Source organism: Phalacrocorax aristotelis, chromosome 4 (genome assembly GCF_949628215.1).
Source record: "Phalacrocorax aristotelis chromosome 4, bGulAri2.1, whole genome shotgun sequence".
NCBI lineage: Eukaryota > Metazoa > Chordata > Aves > Suliformes > Phalacrocoracidae > Phalacrocorax > Phalacrocorax aristotelis.
Window position 1 is genome coordinate 81604507 of NC_134279.1, and position 22034 is coordinate 81626540.

Consider the following 22034-nt stretch of genomic DNA (forward strand, 5'->3'; position numbering starts at 1 on the left):
ACATATCTGAGCAAGAACAGCATTATCCCCTAGTATTCAGGAAGCGCAAAGCCGCTGTCAGCTGGCTAGCCATTACCAGGGCACATTTAACAGCACGGAGAAGGTACCAGCTTTCCCTTCCTGCTTAACTGCTCAACCAAAGTTTTGAGTGGGAGGGGGAGATGGCAGCAGCAGCCATCACCTCCTGCTACAACACAGGAGTGGAAGAAGACAGACATTGGTGTCATGTGTTTAAATACGAGCACTGAGAAGGTTAAGGATAAAAATCAGTGCCTGCCAGCATCGGTGGCCTTCTGCATCTGTGAACGTGGCTGGACCATGGGGGTCCCATCTGTTGATGCACTGAACACTCCGCAGTGCAGCTCAAGCCAACAGGAGCTGGCAGATGAGCGGAGTGTTTGATTCTATTACCATTGTTCCTATAAACTCAGCCCTTCCCAAGTACAAGGGAGAATTACACTAATTCACTAATTACTCTAATTAGCTTCCAGGATCCTCTCTTGTCCCTGCTGCAATACTCTAAGGTATTGCTTGCATATTGCTGAAAGTCTGGCAGCCGAGACCAACGGATGCTTTCTGTGCCTCCAACCTGCACCTCGTTCCCTGCTATGGGAAATCAGCTCTCTACTACAAAAGCACTGTGAATATCTGCACTCCCTAATTTTTACAGAGCATTTGAATATTCTGTTGAGGAGCACCTTCGTCTCATGCCCTCAGAACAGGGCACCGACAGCACACCTTTAGCAAAGCTCACAGCTACATAGTGAGCAAGGAGACAGCAAAGTATCCCGGAACAGCTTCTCCTTCACCAAGCTTTGTCTAAGCAGAATATCTGAAAGATGCAGGTGTTCTGCAGAGACAAAAACAACCCCTCTGATTACACTATCAAAGCATATGCCCAAGGAGCCAAATTAAGGATTTCTAATGAAGTGAGGAAGTATCTCCTTTCAAATTGCTTTGCAATGTCAAACCTGCTCTTTGAAGGCGTTCTACTTGCATGCAAGATACCATAACGAGCCAAGCCTGAGAGTCTTGGAAACAAGGGATGTCCCCAGTGTGCTTAGGTATGTCCTGAAGGATTTCAAAGGATAGCCCAGACTTGGGGCTGTTGGACAAGAGGTCATAAAAACAAGGAATGCAGACCTGGCCAGCTCCTCACTGGGATGAGCAGAAAGGTTGCATTCACACGGCATTTCTGCTAACATCTTTCACCTCCACAAACACCTCCTGCAAATCCTGATCAGGAGGAAGAGCTGTGCCAGAGAAATTTGTTAAACCCCGAGGCTGCTCATGGTCACTCACCTAGAACTTAACCCAGAAATGGAAGCTGGAAAGGGCAGAAGAGCTTTAGGAGCGTGCTGGAAGACACTGCAGTCCTTATGTTGCCATTAAAGAAGGGTCTCAGCATTCATGTAAGAATGGGAAATCTCAACCCATCTTTCAACCTCCCTCCATGTAGTTTTACTAATGTGGCAGGGAAAGAGGTCTAGAGGCGCTGCATTTAAATTAGACTTTTTTTTTTGGCCAGGACCGATGAAACAAGTATCATGGGAAGACATACACAGCAGCATTAATATGGGTTCTCCATTTGTTAAGTTAAGACACTAATTTTATCTCAGCTGACTGAAATTTGATCTGATAGAAATTCTCCATATCTGTAAACTGCTGACACAGGGCTGCTTCAATCCCAAACACTTTTTTTTTTCCTCCCTGAAGACCCTGAACGAACATGGAACAAGCAAACATTGTGTATATTTGCAGCCTCATATTTCCCTTGACAAGGGAGAAAAGCAGACATCTACACTGAAACACACTGTTACAAGACTTACCTTTAATAATGCCTTTGAAGGCATCAAGCACAAACGTGATGGATATAAAAAGTGCAATTATTTCTTCTGTTGACCTGTGGAAAAATCCCAGGAATTAATATAGCCATTAGCAGAGGCTGCATTCAACTCCATTCAAAGGAAAATCAGCATATTCATGCATTTACATGAAAATATACCCATTTTAGACTCCAACTCAAGAAATAAAACCCAGTGAATCTTTAAAAGCTTCTTTCAAGCTGGAACAATAAGCTGAAATGATACTAGCCTGATCTCGCAAAATACATTTGGCCGTTAGTTTGTAATTAAGGAGCTTGTGGAATGTATAATTTTTCCATTTGCTGAATAACCTGATCAAAATATGACTTCTTGAAAATAGCTACCTTTTAAAGAGCTTCATCAGAAGACTGAAATTAAAGAGGGAGTACATCACAAGGAAAAAGCTGTTCCACAGTCCAATCCATGCATAGAAAGCACTGAAATCCAAGTTGTAGTCATCACAGATTCCTCGGATGACTGTAAAAATGAAGCATTCATGTGTCAGATTAAACTTTTGTCATTACCACCCTGTGATTCCCATCTGCTTGATGGCAAAAAACAATTCCAAGACTTCGCTCAGATGCAGTTATGGCAGATACCATTAAACCCCTGCTCTTACACTGCTGGATGAACAGTGGATCAAGCCAAACTGTTCTCCCCTTCCCCACCCCCTTCCTCCACTGGAAATGGGGAGAAGAGCTTGGAAAAATATTCTCCCACACTGCTCAAAGCATCTTTCCAAGGGATCAAGGCCACATAATCAGCCCTGGGAATTTGCTGACTGACATTTCGTGACACTGTTGAGTAAGGGATCTCATACCTGCTTTTGAGCCACGTTCACTCAGTCACTGTAATGTGGACAAAACCACCTGTCTTAAACCTTTCAGCTAGCTATAGCTCATCTGGTTGTTCCTATAGCTATCGAGTTTGCTCCTTTAGACCTCTGGCTCAGTAATATCAGCTTGCAGCTGTAACTGGAAAGCTATCGATCATACCTCAAAAGACCGATTCACAAAAACAAACCACAAAAAAAACTTTGTCCCAGGCTCTTAACCTGAAGTTGGTTAAATGCAGCCACATGAGAAAACCGTCAGATGAAAAGATTTCTTCTTCGAAGCAGAAATCTTTATTCTCAAAGTGTTTTTTCTATGCAAAACGATTCCTTTAGAAACCAACTTTAACTAAACCTGAATCAAATTCATCCCCTCTCCCTCAGCACCAGAAGCAGCCCATTAGCATTGATTTAAACAAATGCAGCTAAAGCTCTAACAGGATCGCCAGGTTCTCCTGCAAAGTCTCATTCCACCGGTCGCAAATCGCACCGGTCCCCTGACGGACAACTTTGACAGACTCACCGTTAATGTAGAGTGCTAAAGGAGCTGTAGTTAGGAGTACAACTAGAGGCTGCCCCGAGAAGAGCGCGTAAAGTAACCCTCCAATACACTGGCCGACGATTGTCTTCTGCACATCTGCGAGTAATGAGGAAGGACGGAAACAAACAGGGTTTAACCAACACCTCCCTGACCAAGGAGTGTTCACAGGGCATAGAAGCCAACCACTAATGAGTAGGAGGGTAGAGGGGTGAGACATGGTGAAAGCAAGAAGTGGCTCTTTGCCAGCAAACTTGTACCAATAATTTAGGAGGCCATTAGATCTCCAGATGTTGAACTATGAAAGTTAGGTTTTGGGTTTTTTTGTTTGGTTTGGGGTTTTTGTTTGGGTGGGAAGGTGGTGTGCTGTCTTTTGTTTGTGTTTAAAATTTAAATTAAAATAAAAAAGAATGTCTTGTATTTATTTTAAACATCTATAGAAACATAACCAGTGCTTGCAGAGCCGTTTAGGACAGGATTTCAGCTAATACTCCTACGAACTGTAATGGCAAGATGAACTGCTTCAGGGTCACAACTGGGATAGAGCAAAGCATCATCCTCTATACCAGAGGTTTGGATAACGGCAATCCAATTCAGACCAGAAGCACAGGAGCTTGTAGTTATCCACATATTTTTCTTAGTACATAGTTATAAAGTGAGCATCATTTAAAAAATACAGTAGCTTATATCTGTATCAATCAAGTCAGATGATACTACCCAAAGCAGTGTTCAACTTTTCTAGTCTTCTGAGGAAAATCATAAATGTAAATTAGAAAAACCTTCAGTGGTGGGTTTTTTTTCCAGCAAATAAAAACTATCAAAACTTTCTGTGACCAGAGCTACCCAGCTTGAATACGTAGGGTTCTATAACAGGTGTACAAAATGGATAAACTCACCAATAGCTCCTCGGGTATTTTCATCATTGAGCGACCCAAATGCAATGGATGGAAGAAGGCAGGCAAAATACAGAAAGATCATGGTCGTGATGTATTTTCCTATAGCTTTGTTGTTTCCAGTAACACCTAGTGTAAACCATAACAAAAGTCACATTAGTACTGCCCACTTGTAAAGCATTGAAACCCTCCTTGCATCAGCCAAACGTACCATTAGTGCTTTTAATGCTAAAAGGCAGGAGCAGAAATTCAGTCCACACTTTATCCTGAAATGTACAGATGGGTCTTTAACGTTTGCTTTTGCACAACCACGCTCTCTTATTCATCTGGGACCAGTAGAAGCACCAACATGCCACCAGACTGCTTCAACAGACATTTCTGGCATTGTCAAAACAGGAAATACTGGAAGCCTTTCGTTCATTTTTGCCAGCACCAAAAGCTTGGAAGAGGATCAAAGCAGAATCCATAAGTTTAGGTTCATAAACCCTCCACCCCGTGCATTTTTAATACCAATTTTATAGGTATTCTGGGCTGTGCCCCAATGAGCTTCACGATGATCACTCATCTTCGCAACTCGCGATGCTTTGGGCAGGAAAACATGAAGCACTTCATTTTTTTTCCCCTGAGCAGAAATCTGAGGTTATAGGCTTGAATCAATAATATGCTGTGCTGAGCCAATTAGCGCTAACAGACTTACAAAAACAAATAACACAAGAGGTCAGGAATGCGTACATTAAGAGTTTTGCTTTTAAAAAAAAGCTGTTCTGAAAGAATGGCTTCTTTCTTTTCCATCCACTCACCCCCTCTCATCTCCATCGGAAAAAACACACCAGGCCAAAACAAAAGCAGCCAGAAAGAGAATTAAAGTGTCATAATATGAATTTAAGGGCCTCTGAAGTAGCTTCCCTTCCCTTTCCTGTTTTCAGGCTGATGTCCATCCCCAGTGAGCTCATATCACACATGAGAAAGGATGAGAGATGACAACAGCTGATATTGCTCGAGGAGAACATAAGTGTTTCCACAGAACAGCCTCTTCGGAGAGGATACACCAGAGAGGACCTTGTCAAAGAAAACTTTCAAACAGCCATCAACCTGCCTGGGCCACCATCCTTGATGCTCCTGTTGTGAGACACTCGGACAAGCCTGGATTTGCCCAATTCCCCTTTCTGGAAACCTCTTGAGCAATGAACTCCCACAAAGGCATCTCCCCCGAAGCTCCCAAACACCCATCTGAGTCGGTGCTTGCACCAGTCCCTTGCTGGGGGAGCTACAAGCCAGTGAGTTGAACCAGAGAACGGAGGACTTGGCATTAGAGGCAGTTGGTGCAATGCTGAGAATATCTGGACATTGCCACAACAGACTAACTGTATCACTGGAATGAGGCAGGGGGTGGGAAATTGCTCAGTGACTTTGGGATCTTATCTACCTTCTCTTCTCAGCACCATTTGCGGTGCAGAGATAAGGACAGAAGGAGAATGCAAAAACCAAAGACGATGTGTAACAAACAGGCAGCCGCATGAATAAAGGACGCCTTGTGATGGTTCCTCTCTATAGACATTAGAGGAAGAGACATAAATAGGACTTCTGATGCTCAGCATCCTCAAAAAAGGGGAAGGGGCTGAAAATTGACAGTACACATCTCAAGCATGCAAATATGAGCCTGACCTTCCAGGATGGGACCAGCTGTTTCAAGGCAGATTCCTTTCAATTTATTGTGAAGATTCAGAAACCACAGACCACATTCCTGACCACTCTTGGCAACCAAAGGGCCTGAAATTTACTTCTTGCAGATGAAGCTTTCTCATGTGACCTCGAGTCCAGCTGCAGGCTCCTGCCTCACACTCCCAAGTGCCTGAGACCTTTGGAGAAAAGGAAAGACTTGGCAGGGCAAACAGTGGACCGAGTGGTAGTTTTATAAGCAGAGATGGTCACATCCTTGCTCAGAGGACTCTGTGCCGCTCCAAAACTCTGCTTTTTGGTCAAAGGAGTCTTTCCAACATGAAAGGTCAGAGGCAACAATGCCTGAAAGCTTTGAAATTATTCATAAAAGAGACAGGCAGCCAGGACCGGAGAAGGAACTTGTATTAAAGAGAGCTCATTTGCTGAGCAGAGGAAGGTAAATAAGTGATGAGGTGCTTTCTAAAAAACTTTCAGGTAGAGAAATCATAGTATGAGCGGGCAGAAGGGAGCAAGAAGCCTTGAAGTGCATCACAGAAGCACGTGCACAGCTTTTAGTTTCAGCTTCAATCCTTGCAAAGCAAGCAGCAGGAGTCTTGTTGATCATGGAGGTCCTTATGCCACATCATGGCTGGGTCCAAGACTTCAGTACAAAGAAGTACTTTTAGTCCATGATCAGCCAGATGAGATCCAAGGAGCAAAGAATGCTTGCTGGTGGGCAGCACAATTCACTTCATAATGGAGACAATGACTACATCAGATTAAACATACTCTTTCAAACATGAGTAATCACTCTTTAATTGCAGTTAAAATCATAAGCAAATACCGCCTCTTTGTGCAGATTCACCCGAGACAGGCACTAAAATTCAGCATTAACCACAATTTACGTTTTGCCTTTTTAAAGTCAGCATCTGGCTAAACATTTTCAGGGTCTATTTGCAACCCAGGGACTGACATTACTTCATTTAAGAGAAGGTGGGCTGCATTATGATGGCATTTCGTCTGCAGCAGGCTCATAAAGCCATTGAAAAATGTGTCACTCCAACTGCACGATGTAGATTTGTAGCCGAAAAATCAACTCTCAGTCCAGCTGTGAAATTTGAGTAGCTGACTATTACAGAAGCAATCCCTTGAAATTAAGGTACCTCTACACATTGAAATGGGAAGCAATTATGTTCATCAACATGACAGTTCTATTTTACTTGCTTGAATTTCTGAAATGTCATAGTTTCTAAAGGCAAGGGTAGAGTTTCACATAAAAACTGCAGCATTGCTGGCCTCACTTTGCGTGGTATTCTGCATCAATAAGTTAAGGACCAAGAGACCAGGACTAGAGCTCCTTAAGTCTACTAATTGTACATTTACTGAATCAAAATCGAGACAGATGGATACTTCAGAGAATGGGGAAGGAACATTGTCAGACATTTCATAGAACGTCCAATGCAAAAGCAGTTTAATTATACTGATCTGCAGCACAGCAGCAAGGATGTGTCTATTAAGCCCTGATGTTAAAAAACTAAAAATCACCTTTCAATGGCAAAAGGGCACAGTAAGGATCTCTGTTCATAGGTTTTGAGCTATAAAAAAGTCAAAGCATTACAAACTTGTGCTAATGCCCTCAAGCTGGGCTTTCGCTTATGTTAGTAGCTCTGGACTCTGCCCAATTTTCTGAACATGAACAGAAGATGAATCTTCTCTCAAGTCCTGTGAAGAGTAAATCACAGTACAAGTGAGACTAAGGCATTAGCTGGAAAAGGAAATCCACTCTTACTGATTTTGGAGCACAGAAGCCAAGCATATGTTAAGACTAGAGAAGTATGAAGAAACAAATCAAGGGCTACGAGCTTTCCCTTCTTCTCTCATTTCTTTCAGCCCGTTTCCCATGAAGTGCTAGTCTCTTGGCAGGAAACATCCACAGACAAACCAAGAAGCTTTTATGCAGCTTTAATGCCTTCCCATCCGCCACTGACACAAAGAGAGACTTCAAAAAACATCGTAGCTGCAAATCCAGGTCAAGATGCCCCAATGCATCCAACAAGCTTCAAACGGCCACTGAAGTTTTACACCCAAGTGATACTTACGATTGAAGGGCTGCAGAATGATGCGGGAGCTACCTCATCATCTAACCTACCCTTCATCATCTAACCTTCAGCAGAGGCACTGAAGAGAAAAAGCCTATCTACAATCCCATTATTTTTCCTCCTCCCTCAAGAACATAAACCTGCCAAACAAGGTGGCCAGTGCAACCAGGTGGGAGAGGTGAAGAACATTTGGCACATACCACAGCCAATCCACAGTCAACATTTTAGCAGGTTTAAGCTCTGTGTTTTCTTAAACCACCAGCAAGACAAAACTTCCCGTTCAAATCCCATTTTTCCAGTGCCTTCAAGCCTTCCTTCTAAGCATGCCTGCATTACAGAGAGCTTTGGACATCTCCCTCCTGCAAAACACCACCACCGAATCCCGAGGATGCTGCCAGCAGAAGCGCTCGCTTCACTCCCAGGAGCTGGTTGGGGACCCTCTGCAGGACCAAGGACAGGGAGGAATCCACACCTCCAGCTGAACTATCCACCCACCACGGCCACATGCCGAGGGCACAGGTCAAGGAAAACAGGGAGAAACAGAATCAATCTCAGCTCTCCTCTCCTCCCTTCACTCTCTCCCCAAGAGCAGAATACAGCCTTGAAGGTCACCATAAAAACCTCAGACACCTCAAATTTCTCCCCAGGCACTCCAGGTGCTAAATTGATAAGTGTTTATTCCTGCCTGTTGTCCCAGAAAATACACACTGAAAAATAAGGGTAGCAACTCTAAGGGGTTTCAGGAAACTTGTAGCTGAGTCCAGGCAGAATTCCCTCCTTCATTCAAACCGGCCTCAATATGAGAATTCAAGAAGCTCCTATGGTTCAACTGAGCAATAATATTAATACACGTGTTTTGAGCCCATTTGGCAAGATCACGATGAAGTTCTGTATAAACTTTTTAAAGAAAGCAGAATCCCATAAGCAAAGGTTATAGACATTAAGAGGACACTACATGCCAATCTGTGTTAATCCTAACTTCCTTCAAAGGAAAGTTACAGGTGTTCTTAGGCTCAGCATAATCCAATTGTTCTCTTCAGATGCTCCTGCTAGACGACACCTATTAGAAGCCACCTGTATCACTGGAGTCCTGGACCAAAAGTTTAGAAAAAACTTGTGTGTTCAGTAACATGCACAAGACTTCTACAATCCAAAGCAGATCTAAAGCTGAAAAATTCCTAATCTGGAGGAAGAGAGAAAGATGATTCCTTTCTTTCCTCTCCCAAATCATGACGGTTAAGGATAATTTAATGGCCAGACCTGCACAGCTTGTGAAGACAAATCCTGCAAAATTCCAACTGACAACATTTGCTGGCCCTACAAAAGCCTTATTATTTATCACCCTGCCCTCATTCGGTTTATCTGTCTAAACCAAAACCCCAGGATGCTTCTCAGATTGAGGACTTAGAGACTCCGACCATTCAAAAAAAGGCATCTTTGTAATTCAGAGGTCTTTGATGATGCACGTGTGGTTGTCTGGAGCACAGATACTTGGATTGCTCAAATCCCCAGTGTTCTGGTACACTGGTGCTTTGAGATGGTCCAGGAATTTCACATTCCTGATCACCTTCAGTCTTGGTGGTTTATGGCAGATACTTTATACTCCATCTGGTTTTCATTCCATGCAGACCCTTAAAGAATTCATCCTAATCTCTGGTTTCTGGGAAGAAATAGAGCATAATAATATATAGAGGGTTTTTTGTTTTTTGGTGTTTTTTTTTTTTTTAAAATATCCTCCTTTCCCCATAACCTATTCAAAAGAGCACAACTGCTCCTAAGGTGAGTACTTCACATTTGAGCTGCAGTAGGTCTTGAGCGTCACCTGGCTCATTTCTGCACCTTCCACTCTCCAGAAATTGTATAACAATTCACTGATGCTTTTTAAACATATATTTGCATTTTATACCAACACCATTTTTTCTGAAATATTTGTAGTGCTGGATTCTCGCTATGACAGTATTTCATCACTCAGGAAGATGCAACCAAGGGAAAAGTTCTTTCAATCTAGTCAGTCCCAGCACCTTGTTTAGGCCAAGCCTGACCTGCTATGTACATCAGCTCATGGAAAGCTTGCGGGCCTGGCTACAGCTGACAGCCCCAGGGCTGAGAGGCAGCACGCACAGGTTAATTTGGATGCGTGCAGAGCCAGAACATGGACCCTGGAATGGATTTCCAACTCTGCTGACAGCCAAAGTTTGCTGCAGGACCATCGTATGATGCTTTTGTGCCTGTGAACCTGCTGCACTCAGAACACTGACAGCCATAGCAGACACTGCTCTGTCTCGAGATGCACATGGGTACCCACAAGCTCCTTCTGCAGCATTTCCAAAAAGTGCTTCAGTATCAATTTATAATGAAAAGTCAGACTTTGACAACCCTACAAAGCAACAGCCAGAGAGGTGAAGTGTCCTAAACCCGCTCCAGAGGTGGCCGGGTTAGGAGCTGAGTTCCCCTGCCAGATCTAGTACCAGTGATGCACATGCCAAGAAATATTCTCTTCTGTCAGACTCATTGCTGCTACCCTGAAAATATTTTCTTGTCCACCACCTTCCTCAACATACACTCAACCCTCAGAGAACACCGCATTAGTGTGACTTTAAACGAGCCTGCCCTTTCACCCCAAGCCTGCTGAAAGTAGTTTAAGCCCAGCAGTTACAAAGCACCTGGCAAAAGCATCCAGCGCTCAACCACTGTGCTAAGCCAGCATCTCATCCCATGTTATCCTTCCCAGCAGAATGGATACCACTGACTGCAAAACGCCTCATGGTGGGTGAAGCATTCCTAGTCGGTAAAGCTGGATCTTTGTGGGAAGCAGCTACTTCGCAGCTCCGCCAGACACACGGCGCCTCCTTCAGCTGAGCTGCCGCCAGCCGTTCGCTATGTTCCTCTGCTGGTGGTGACTGTTCTTGTTGAAATGTAGTGGAGGACACACATCCCTACCCTGCCCATCCTTGCTCTCAAGCTTAAGCTGCTGCGGAAGGTGGCTTTGCACTAGAATACTTGTCTGCAAAGCGGGACTTGGGCATGCGTTTTCTTATGCCAACTCCAAGGGAGATGGCCCTCAGCAGAGGTGCCGTGGGAAAGGCTGTGGCACTGTGGCTTGAGCTAAGGAGGATTTAACAGCAGGAGGGTGTCTGATAAAGCCTCCAGGTTCTCCCTGCCTACACTCTACATCTCTATTTTATGCAAATTTTCTGGGTTTGGTATTTCAATATATTAACCAACTCCCCAATAAGCTGTAAGAAGCTGAACATATTTTGATGTCAGGCTGAGGCTCTGTAATCATAGTTTGCCCTGAAGACTTTTCTCAGCCTTTAAGAATCTCTGAAAGTGAAAGTCTGAAAGCGAAAAGAGAGAAAGTGATTCTTTAAACCAACAAAGCCATTGTGGGAACTGTATAAAGCCCCAAACCTGAAGCTCAGTATAAACACTGTATCCTGTTTTTAAAAGCACCGAGCTGAAGTTACTGCAGCTCAGATTTTGTTTAAGCGTTCTCAACTCCCACAGCACCACTGTAATTGCTATTGATGCTGGCTTGCAAAGACAGCAGAAAGGGCCTATTAGGCCAGTGCTGATTAATTAGGTTGCAATGAGTTGATCTGCATCTACACACAACAATAATCAATCCACTTAATTTTTATTAAGCAATGAGGTGATTAAAATCCTCATCCACATACAGCTAGCAGCTTCATTAAGGGACTACTGCAAGGTTCTCATCTATAGTGTGCCACGCTGCCTAACCACAGGCTTATGTCAAAAACAGTCTTTTAAATAAGAAATGAGAGTGCTATTACACATATCAAAGAACACATTCAGTGCACACTGTAAACAGGACATCACATCACAAAAAATTCAAAATCAAGCCAATGCTTTCATAAACATTGGCCAACATACCGTCAGTGAAGTCCAAAGCGTACACTGGAAGTCTTCGTGCAATGTCATCAGAAATCCCCTTGCCAACATTGAGAAACTCGTGCAACTAAAGAAAGGAAGGAAGTGCTGTGTCAGTTTAAAGGCTCATGTATTGTTAAAGAGATTAACCTCCTTATTCAATACTGATAGGAGCAAAATTGGTCATTTTGAATAGGGCATTCAGATCAGATTTTGTAATGATAATAAAAATAAACTCTTCGCACTTCAACTTATAGCCTCAAAAGCATTGTAAAAGAGAAAAATCCCCCATACCACCCCATTTTCCTCCCTTCCTTCCCTATTCCCCACCTCCCATTCACATCTGCATCCCTGTTTTGCAGGTGCGGGAGCTGATGCACACAGTGTAACCCACTGAAAGCACCCTGGCCGACAGCCGGATTAGACCTTGGGTACCCTGGGGTTAAACATCAAGTCAGAGATGCCTTTCCCATCCCTCTAGCCAACTTTTTCTTTAGATGCCACCACAAAAAAAAAAAAAAACACCTTCCCCCAAGTCCACACGAAGCCTCTGAAAGGGGATCCCCCACACATGCTCCTTCCGTGGCATTGCTATGGGAAAGGGAGACCTCAAAGAGACATAGTAAGGGAACTAAGACTGCCTACACCTCAAACTCCACCAAAAGGGAACAGGCTTGAGTAGCTTCACATAACCAAGCCATAATTTCTTCCCATTAAAAGGCAGTAAGATCATTGTGAAAGGGTTCAAAAAACCCAACGTGTTCCCTTTTATTTCTGGTTTGGGGGCCTGCAAGGTGCGGTATGGTTATTTATACAATCTGATGCTCAGCACAGGCAATAAGGAGCTTTTCAGAAATATGTGACAGCTGCTCTTGACTTACAGCCTCCCAATTCTCACAACTGCATCCTTACGGAAAGCACATGGAAAGCATCAGAGTAGGCAACACTTACAAACGAGGCACCTGTCACATTTATTCCCGTTATCCTCAGAGTGCTCATACTACTCTGAAAATCAAATGCACCTTTCTATAGCGCTAATTACCCCAGCTGTCTCATCTAAAACATTTCATATGTTGGTTGCAGAACTAGACAGAGAAGCCTTATAACCTCTGCTAAGGAGTGTTAGGCAGCAGAGATCTAAAATTTACACCAACAGATCATTTCAGAAATGCACAGATATCTTCCTTTGGCTGGTTTATGTGGAAACTGATAAAAAACACTGCTTTAGAAAGGACTTGGCATTACAGTGCTTGTTTAACAGACTACACACAACGTTGCCTTTTTTCATGGGACTCACCTGCTTTGCAGCAACTGGAAGATCAGAGCCAGAAGTGAAACACAACAAGAAAACCTCTCCTTTAGAAAGAACACACTGGCCATGGCAAGATACCTCAGAGGACCCGCTCCTTTATCAGTGACTCTGACATCTCATATTTCAGCTACTTAAGTCAAGTCTGTGCATTTTGCCAATACACCTGTATTCTTTAGGACAGTTTCAACTCTCTAACCTGAATAATTAGGATGAAAAGACAGCAGACACCAGCATAACATCTGCATTTTAAGCATTTCTGATAAAGCTATGAGCCTAAACTATATTTGGAGGCATATTTGGACATCAAAGCCGTATGCACTTGAAAAGCAATTTAATTTCACCCCCCCAGAAAGACATTCCTGAAGGCACGAGTCAGCCTGAGAATCACAATAGCTTTAATGACTGATGTGTTGACTCGTCTCACTGCAGTGAGTAGGGGGAAAACAATGCTTGGGGTATCTCATCTTCCAGGGAAGAAGCCACATGCTTGCTGCTGGCCGGGGGCTGAGCGTGGGGAGGGGAGGGAAGGCGCACTCATGCACGTTGCCTCTTTCTAGGCAGCAGTAAGTGTGCAGAAGAGAAAAGCACTGCCTAACTTGTCCTGCCAGGCACGTTGAGGCAAATTTGAGAGAAGAGGGAGCCAATGGGTTATGTTTGAGACCCCAGATTCCTCCACAGATTTATTCCTTGCACATATGCAAGTCTAGCCTAGAGTAGGGCATGGGGATGTCAAGCTAAACCTCATCAGTGGCTAAGTATGGGGAAAGCTGTTTCTTTCATATGGTTAATCCTCCTCTTAACCTTCCTTTCTGCTCTACTCACCTCGGGTTGCACTGAGGAGGTAAAAGACTGAGGATACTGTCCTCTGAAGTTACTGCCCTTTTGGGTTTTACTTTCATCTCCCAACCTATCCACCATGCATCTTCATTGTCTAGCTCTACTCCAGGCATGTTTCGGTCTAGCTTTTGCCTCCTACTATTTTCTGAGCTTGCGGCTTGTGAGGTTTCCAAAAGTTTTGGAAAGGACAGTGCTGACACTTCATTGTTGCCCCCTTTCCATCTGCTTCCTCATACACTTCAGTTCTAGGAACTTCTTGGGCTGCCATTCCCTACTTCTCTTCTTCAGTGGGTCAAGTTCAGCTGACCCATTGCCTTTCCTCTCCCGTTTGTGGTGGCATCTCTTTCATGTCCCTGCCATCGTTTTGATTTAACATCCTGATACTAGGTGGCCTTATCCAGGACGCCAGAGTTGCATCCCCCTCCAACACCAAGCTGAAATCTTACAAGCCTGAAGGCTTACTAGCCTTTAGGAACTACAGCTCAGGTACCCCGCACCAAATCCTTCTGTAGCCTCCTTACTCTCCTCTTCTGCAAGTCCTTTAGTGCTTTGCCCATGCTGCTCCTAATACACAAGGGAGGAAAGAGCAGCAAAAGCAACACAAACAAAAAAAGCCTAGATGAAGGTATTAAATGTTCCATTTTACAAATCCCTCCAAGACTCCTGCCATAAGCAACCATTGTTTGGGTTAGAGGAAGAGGCTAAGCCAGCACTTAACAGCAGTTACAAAGCCAGACAGAAAATATCTGCTCCAACACCGCCGACCTTTTCTCAGTCCTCCCCGCTAAAGTACTGGGGGGCTGCACAAGTCTTTCACACAGACTAGGGACACAGACTATCCTTCCTCCTGCTGATGCTGAGCAAGCATAGCCCAGCTGTCTCAGCAAAGCCACACAAGTATCAGACAAAAATCACAGCCAGAAAGCATCATAACTTTTAGGGGCTCCTCCATGGACAAAATCACATTTAGATGCCTCAGTAAACAAGAGGCTTTCAGGCTGACTTAATTATGACTGAGTATGCAGCCTTACCTAAATAACCCTCCGAGATGAGCCAAAGCAAACTGACTGCTCTTGGCACAGCATGGTATGCAACTGTCAGGTCCCCTTCAGTATTTTAGCAGAGGGCAAAACTAAGCACTTCCAAAAATCCCACTCACACACAGAGCATTTGAGGTCCATTTCTCCATCACTGCAGGACCAAGAGAAGAAGGGAGACAGGAGGCAGATTTTTATGGTACCAAAAGGCTTTACCCTCCCCCTCCTGAGGGCTCGCTTGTCATAATACAGTGGCTCTGGATTAAGGTATCCATTTCACTGGGGGTGGTTCACAGGTTGAAATTACACCCCTGGTCTCGCATGTTTGTGCTCATATGCTGCTTTTCTAGAAGGCTATCTCACAGGGCAGGTGAGGGGGTGGGGATGCTGCTGGAGATGGCTCTTACAGGAACTGAGGAATGTGGGCTACGATCTCAAATCAACCTCACTTCTCCAGCAAATCTTTGCTTGCCAGGAGAAGAAATCTCCATCCCGCTTCATAAGGTCTATGCTGGCAAGGCGGGGTGGGGGATGGCTTCTTCCATGACACACGAGAACACAGAGTTATTACTATACAGGCTGCATCTTATGAGAGCTGAAGGATAAATTTAAAAACCCAACTATTTACCAAATCCAGACCAAGAACAGTCAATGCCAAGAGCAAGCCCTAAAGAAATAAGCATCGCTATATACAGCATTGGCTCAGAGCTGTCAGAAGTCTGCCCGGCCAAGGCTGCTTGCCCAGCAAGGCAGGTAGGAACCATCGCTTCTCAGGGTCAATGTCTACAAGCTCAGTGATGCATCCCGCCCTCCTGCTCACCAAACCACAGAGCAGAAAATCCTCTACGGATGTTTAAAAAGTGGTAGCTTTAGCGGAAGACAGAGCCAGATGCTTCAAACTGCTCTACCAAAAATCACCTTTGAAAGGCCAAGTGCAAATAGTTAAATGTACTTCACCTAAATTCGATTACTGCAACTACTCCAACTACCACAACTCTGAATGACCTAGGTTTGATGAGGGTTTCAGGACTTGTTCTGCAAACTTAAGAGCAGGTATGGAGTCTAGCAAAGTTCAAAGCGCTACCTATAAGCAAGGGGATTCTGCAGGAAAAACATGAGCTTTGCTCATTTCCAGATGTGCAGATCAAACCCCTTAAGTCTATTCCAGGAAAAAAGAAAATGTGATAAGTTAAGCAGCTTCTGCGCTGTAGGCAACCCAAAGCTTTAAGGTTACTTAGCTTGCTGCTTCTGTCCCCGAGTTAGAGATGGCACAGTTTGTTTTTCAGGTATGCTGTCTGGTTACAAAATGAATTTCTGAACGGAAAAGAAAAGCAATGACCAATACACAGGAAATTCCAGAAAAGAAAGCTGAATTACAGCATTTCCCTCAAACTTTAAAGTACAAAGCAAGTAACATTTTACAGAGCTACAGATCAAACAGTGAGAAGTCAGGCCAAATACTGTCAGGCAACTTTTAAGTGAAATTACCATGCAGGGATGGCCAAGTAGTCTTTTGGCTGCAGGAAAGACAAGCAGCAGCTTCCTTCAGAGACTTCTGATTGTACGGATTAAGTACCTTGGATCAACAACACACAGTGATCCATTAATCCCACCCTTGACTAAGCATCTGGAATCAAAGTCCTGTAACCATTTCAACCCCCCACTGCTCTGCATCCCTTCAGCACCTGCCTCTTTGAAGTGGTTTTTCTTTTAGATTTACAGCAGGAGCTGAGGAGGGTGGACATACACACAGCAGCCGTACGTAGAAACCTCTGTGCTGAGAGCTTGCTAGGGCTCTGCAAGTGCTTCATCTCCTTACCCAAAACCCCTTGGATTTATACATTTGGACACCACTGAAGCAGGGACATGGCAGACGTTGACCAGCCTTACCTTGAGTGGCTTCGGACCATGTGACTTGTGCCCGTCACTCATTGCTGAGGGTCTCTGATTCACCACCGTCAACAAGTGGCGTTGGTGGACTAAGGCTTCCTTGAACTCCTCTTCGGTTTTGGTTTCTAGCAGTTTCTGCCGAAAGGTTATGTCTGAAAACATCGTGGCAAAAGTCCTGCCCACTTCTGTGGCAGTTTTGGTACTTTTCTGAGTGGGGGAACAAAAGAGACAGAAAAAAACTTGTAAAACTATTTTCTTTCACTTCTGAAAGGTAGAACTGCTGATTTGCCCCATTGGGCACCATCTGAAGAGCAAGCTGCCTGGCTTCCAGGACCTCAGAGACACCTGATGGTACATGTGGAAGCAGTACATGTTGCAGATGAGCACACCAACCATAGAGGATCCTGCTAAGGCACCAACACACAAGCCCTGACCAGAAACACTGATCAACTTTCCAGTATTCGATCCAAAGCTGAATCACGCTGAGCATGCATTTTAGCCCCAGTCTCCCTTCAAGGCTGGTAGGACTAAACAAATAAGAACCTCTGCTATCCTACAGCATCTCAGCATTACTGATATTGGGATGGAAAGATGCTGTAGTCAAGGTTCCTGCAGGTGGAAGTGTCCCAATCTCTCTCTTCTGGTAAGACCAAGATTATTGTGCACATCTGCTTCATCAGCTTCCAATTTTCTGGCATTAAAACTCAATAGAGTTGGCTTCTCTGGGGCCATTCTGACAGCACAAGAAGAGATTTAGAGCTCTCAGCTAAAGTAACTACTGGCACAGAGCAAAGCATAGGAAAGCAGCAGCCAAACACGTGCACAAGCAACACTATCTTCGTTAACTGCTTGGAAGGGGCAGGAGCCTTGCAAACATGAAAAAAAGAACAAGTGCCTATTTGCAGGCTTTAACGTTTCTGTGAGCCACAGGCCTGATCTTTGAAGGTCCAGCTTCAACAGTATCCAAGCCTGCTTTCATATTCCTCCAAGCATCTTGGAAATTAGATACAAAAGGAACAGTAAAGGAGACTGAGCTCCCTATCCCTCCACAAACCCAACAAATCCAAGATCTACAAACCCTGACCTGCTCAATGGCTCGTACCACTTTGCCTTAAGTATATTCTCTGTCCTGACTAAAGTTATGTAGAACCATAGCTCATTTAGAGCTCCTTTTGATGCAAAGTTTTAACACACCCGACTTAGCTACACTCAAGACGCAGCAACTGCTAGAGACACCCAAACAACCGCCCTCCTTTGGACAGCCTCCAAGCTCCTCGTGTTACTGTGAAAGTAATAGCAAGCATATGTGATTGATCTGAATTAGTTTTCACGATTCATAACATTGCAGACGAACAATTTCTTCATGAACACAACCAAGCAATTCAGTGTTGCTTGACGCAGAAGCATGGACATGTGGGTGGCACTGCACTAGTCCCAAAGTCATCGCTAACACTGTACTTGCTCCATCAGTCACATTGCCCTGCCTCCACCTCTCCTCCATCACAGGGAACATCCCTTCAGACATGGTTGCAAGACATGTTCAACTGAAGCTTCTAGGGAAGGGTTTGGATTTAATTGAAGATCATCTGCTCTGGGAGTTGCTTTCAAAGTTTGTAACCTTGGTCCTTTCAGACTGATCCAGCCTGGATTTGCCATCAAGGGAGGCTTCTCCTTTCACCTCTAAGCAGTGAGAGTAGTCCTTGGGCTGGATACTGCAAGGGGTTACCTTCAAGCTGCCCAATGCTGCTCCCTTTCTTTGCTTTCCCAGAGACACTAACAATTTAGAGGAAGAGCACAGAGACTTGCAAGGGAACAAGGATTTTTTTTCCATTCTCTATATTAGAAAAGGCCAAGGATCTGGATTCCTCAGCACAACAGATGCCCCTTTTCTGGGCTTTTTATTTTTCTCCCCGAGCAAGGCTCATTGAATCTGTTACTGTCAACAGGTTAATTATTTTAACTGCTGTACCAGAAATGCGTAGAGCTGGCTAGGTAAACTCATTTCAAATAAAAAGCGTATTGGCAACTGCAGCTCTGCTTGGCCCCCACTCCCTTTCCTTAATTTGATGCTGTCCATTGGAATTGCAAACTTTCAGGATACAAGCGGATGCAGAGCTGTTTGCCGGGTGCTTTGCACGTAGCTGGCCGGAGATAAGCGAACTACCATACAATAAAAGACAGATCAATGCAGTTGCACGCAGATTCAGTTGTTTGCCTGCTGCTGTTCAAAAGGAACATCAATATGTTTTCAGCTTGTTGGGTTTGATACCTATGCCAAAAGCATTGAACTGCTCAGTTGGGAAAGATCTGCCAGAAATCCTGGGAAATAAGGAAACACCAGTATTTCCATTTAAACAAAGGTGGTGGTGGAGGGGAGGAGGAGACAGACAGACCAGACTAGAAGGTCCCAAGGTCACACAGATAGCATTAAAGAGCAGGAAATTGAATCAGGATATGTCCTTTTCCAGACAAGGTCCCCAGCCTCTCCAGCACCTCCCAGAAACACAGACCTAGCAGCCCCAACGTGTAAACAGCCAGCTTAAGTGTGAAAAGGTCTTGAGCTCTGAACCGTTCAACCATTAGAAGAACATATCATCTTGATCAAGCCAGGGCTTTCTAGGAAGACAGGACAGTGAACCCCACTTGACCTTAATGCCCCCCGTGATTCTGCAGTAAATATGTACCACTATGTCATTTGTTGGCCTTGTCTACACCAAAGAACCAGTAAGTACACTTAAGCAAGCTTTAACCTCGCTGTTTCAAGTGCCAAGAGCTGTGAAACTACAACCTAAAAGACCTCAGCACAGTCTGACCTTAAGAGCACCCCAGTCCGCAGATAGTCTCACCCATACTGCAACAGAGCTCACAAAACTATATCTTCCTCTTGGTTACATCGGTCCATCTACAGCTGCTGCAACCACATCTTCAGCGTAATTGTCAGTCCCATCAAGAGAGTTTGCTGGGAACAACCCAGACCTTTGCAGTGGTGCATCAGCTGCAGACTCACAAGAGCCCTTCACAAGCGTGGCTTTAACCAGGAAGAGCGTTCCTTACCTCTAAAAAATTCCTTACCACTAAACTGGTAAAGCTGGAGTGGGGGGGAGTCTGGGGACTGTTACAAGCATCATGGAGATAGCTCTAGCAAAAAGTGTATGGGGACTACAGACACTTGATCCTCAGTGTTCTCCTCTCCCAGTCAGGCTAGAGGCCATTCTCCAGTATGAGTCGAGGATGCAGCCAAGTAATCTACACCTCACAGACACTTCGAATAAACCATCTTGACAACTGCTGAGATGATCTCAGGCCTTTTCACATCCCCTTGTGTTTTAAGGATAATACATTGACATTAACACTAGAAGACAACCAAGGAAAAGCAATCCTGGGAGAACCCTCCAAAGCACCAGAGCAAACAAGAGCAACACTCACCATTTTAGGAGGAGCCAGGACTAATATCACAAATCTCACTTCACAGGAGTTTTCACCCCAATTCTGAGGCCTCTCCAGGCGGCTGATGCAAACATGACGTCGCTGAAGGGACTTTATGGTGCAACTGTCAAGGAAGATGTCATTGTTATACATGGCACTGTGACACATGGCATGCGAGGTTTGTAATCTCACGCTTCAACTTTGAGAAATACAAGGTGTTGTTGGTTGTGAAAGGCTCACTTCTGAAGTCTGAAACAGTGACTTTAAGTTACTGTTAGCCCAATTCTGCTAGCTTTTCGTGGAATTTGAACAGACATGTTTTCATGGGGAATAACTCCCAATATTTTAAGGTGTGCTCTACCTCTTCCCCCGTTTGCTTCTTAATAGCCAAGAAATCAAGACAGAGAATGCAACGTACCTGGTACTTGCAGTGCTACAGAAGCTTCTACAAAAAAACCGCCAGCACCTAAATTACTGAAAAGCAGTTTAAGTTTAATTTCCTTTCACCCAATCTCCCAAAGTGCTTTTGGAAACATTAAGGCAAGATGCCAAACCAACGCATTTCCACTTCTTTTGCCCTGGGCAGATCTCTGTTTGAATGGCTTTCCCTAGTTGCTCTCAGCTGCTCTTTTAGCCCTTTCTGGTACAGGTGTGTTACAGAAACCAAGCTGACCTCCTTGCTCAAGATCTACAGAGGCTGTAGCAGGTTACTGCTTAGAGGTAAATGCTTGGCTGCAACCCAGCCACCCCTGCTGGGCATGCGATGGCTGTCCGAGTCCCACAACAAAGACTAGCAACAGGTTGTTTGAAATAAACACAGAGATCACTTGTGGAAGCCATGAAATACCAGGTCTGTCTCCACCCAGGGATATTTTAAAAAAGCTGTGATCTGAGTAGCCATCATTTTTCCTCTCCTGGGAAATCCTGACAGAGCAGCAAAGGGGCTCGGTGCGGCTGCAGGAAGAGGTTAACACTAGCCTGGACTGCAGATCTCCTGTTCCCATTAAAGCCACCTACTATTCAATTCTTCTGAAAAGCACTAATGAGATACATACATAGGTTTTGAGTATTGACACTGAAAGAAGTATGGAAGTGTGTTTTCCTACCTCAGGGTGATTCCCCCCTCCCCCCGGTTCAAAGTCGCTTAGACTGCTTTCTCCCATTTATTCATCTAGCAAGTGTCTACCACTGACCTTAAATCATCTCTCCTTTAACTTCTCTTCCATAATCCTAGCCCATTCCTTTCAACATGTATTCTCACACCCATGCACCCTGAATGTTGTCCCAGTAATGGCTTCTGAAGATCTTTGGCTGGACATAAGGTGCTCCCAACTAGTACATTTTCTATGAAGTTCTTAATAACTTGCATACAAAAAAATTGCACCACCAAGTATTTTCTTATTTAGTTTGACTTCCTGATCACAGATTGGAAGCAGCCGACTTACACAAGTTAATCTGACAAAGGCACTTCTCTGAGAGCAACTGAAGAGCTTAATTAGAGCAACACAGGCCATGAGTAAGATGAGTTTCATTTATTTCCTAACTCCCCTCCACCACAACCCCTTGTCCTTGTTCTACTCAAATCAGCTTTGGAAGGGAGAAAGATCAAGGCAGGTCCTAAAGTTAGGAATAAATCTCTTCTAAAGTAATTGAAAACAGAGTGCAAGCTATCTTCTCCACTAAACCCATCGTTCGGATTTGTAACAATCCTTGTCCTTCCCTCCCAAGTGATCAAACGAGCACAGACAACACTGG

General features: G+C 44.3%; 1 protein-coding gene across 3 annotated transcripts in view; it reads right to left on the reverse strand.

Moving 5' to 3' along the window:
* SLC4A11 (solute carrier family 4 member 11) overlaps nucleotides 1-22034 on the reverse strand; it is a 93006-nt gene that overhangs the window by 22385 nt on the left and 48587 nt on the right. For all 3 annotated transcript variants that reach the window (XM_075092231.1, XM_075092230.1, XM_075092232.1), the window contains 7 exons: nucleotides 20280-20403; nucleotides 16854-17060; nucleotides 11781-11865; nucleotides 4132-4257; nucleotides 3221-3334; nucleotides 2210-2342; nucleotides 1830-1903 (listed from right to left, as the gene is read on the reverse strand). In XM_075092231.1, the coding sequence (XP_074948332.1) occupies nucleotides 1830-1903; nucleotides 2210-2342; nucleotides 3221-3334; nucleotides 4132-4257; nucleotides 11781-11865; nucleotides 16854-17060; nucleotides 20280-20403 (863 nt within the window). The remainder of the gene's footprint in view (nucleotides 1-1829; nucleotides 1904-2209; nucleotides 2343-3220; nucleotides 3335-4131; nucleotides 4258-11780; nucleotides 11866-16853; nucleotides 17061-20279; nucleotides 20404-22034) is intronic.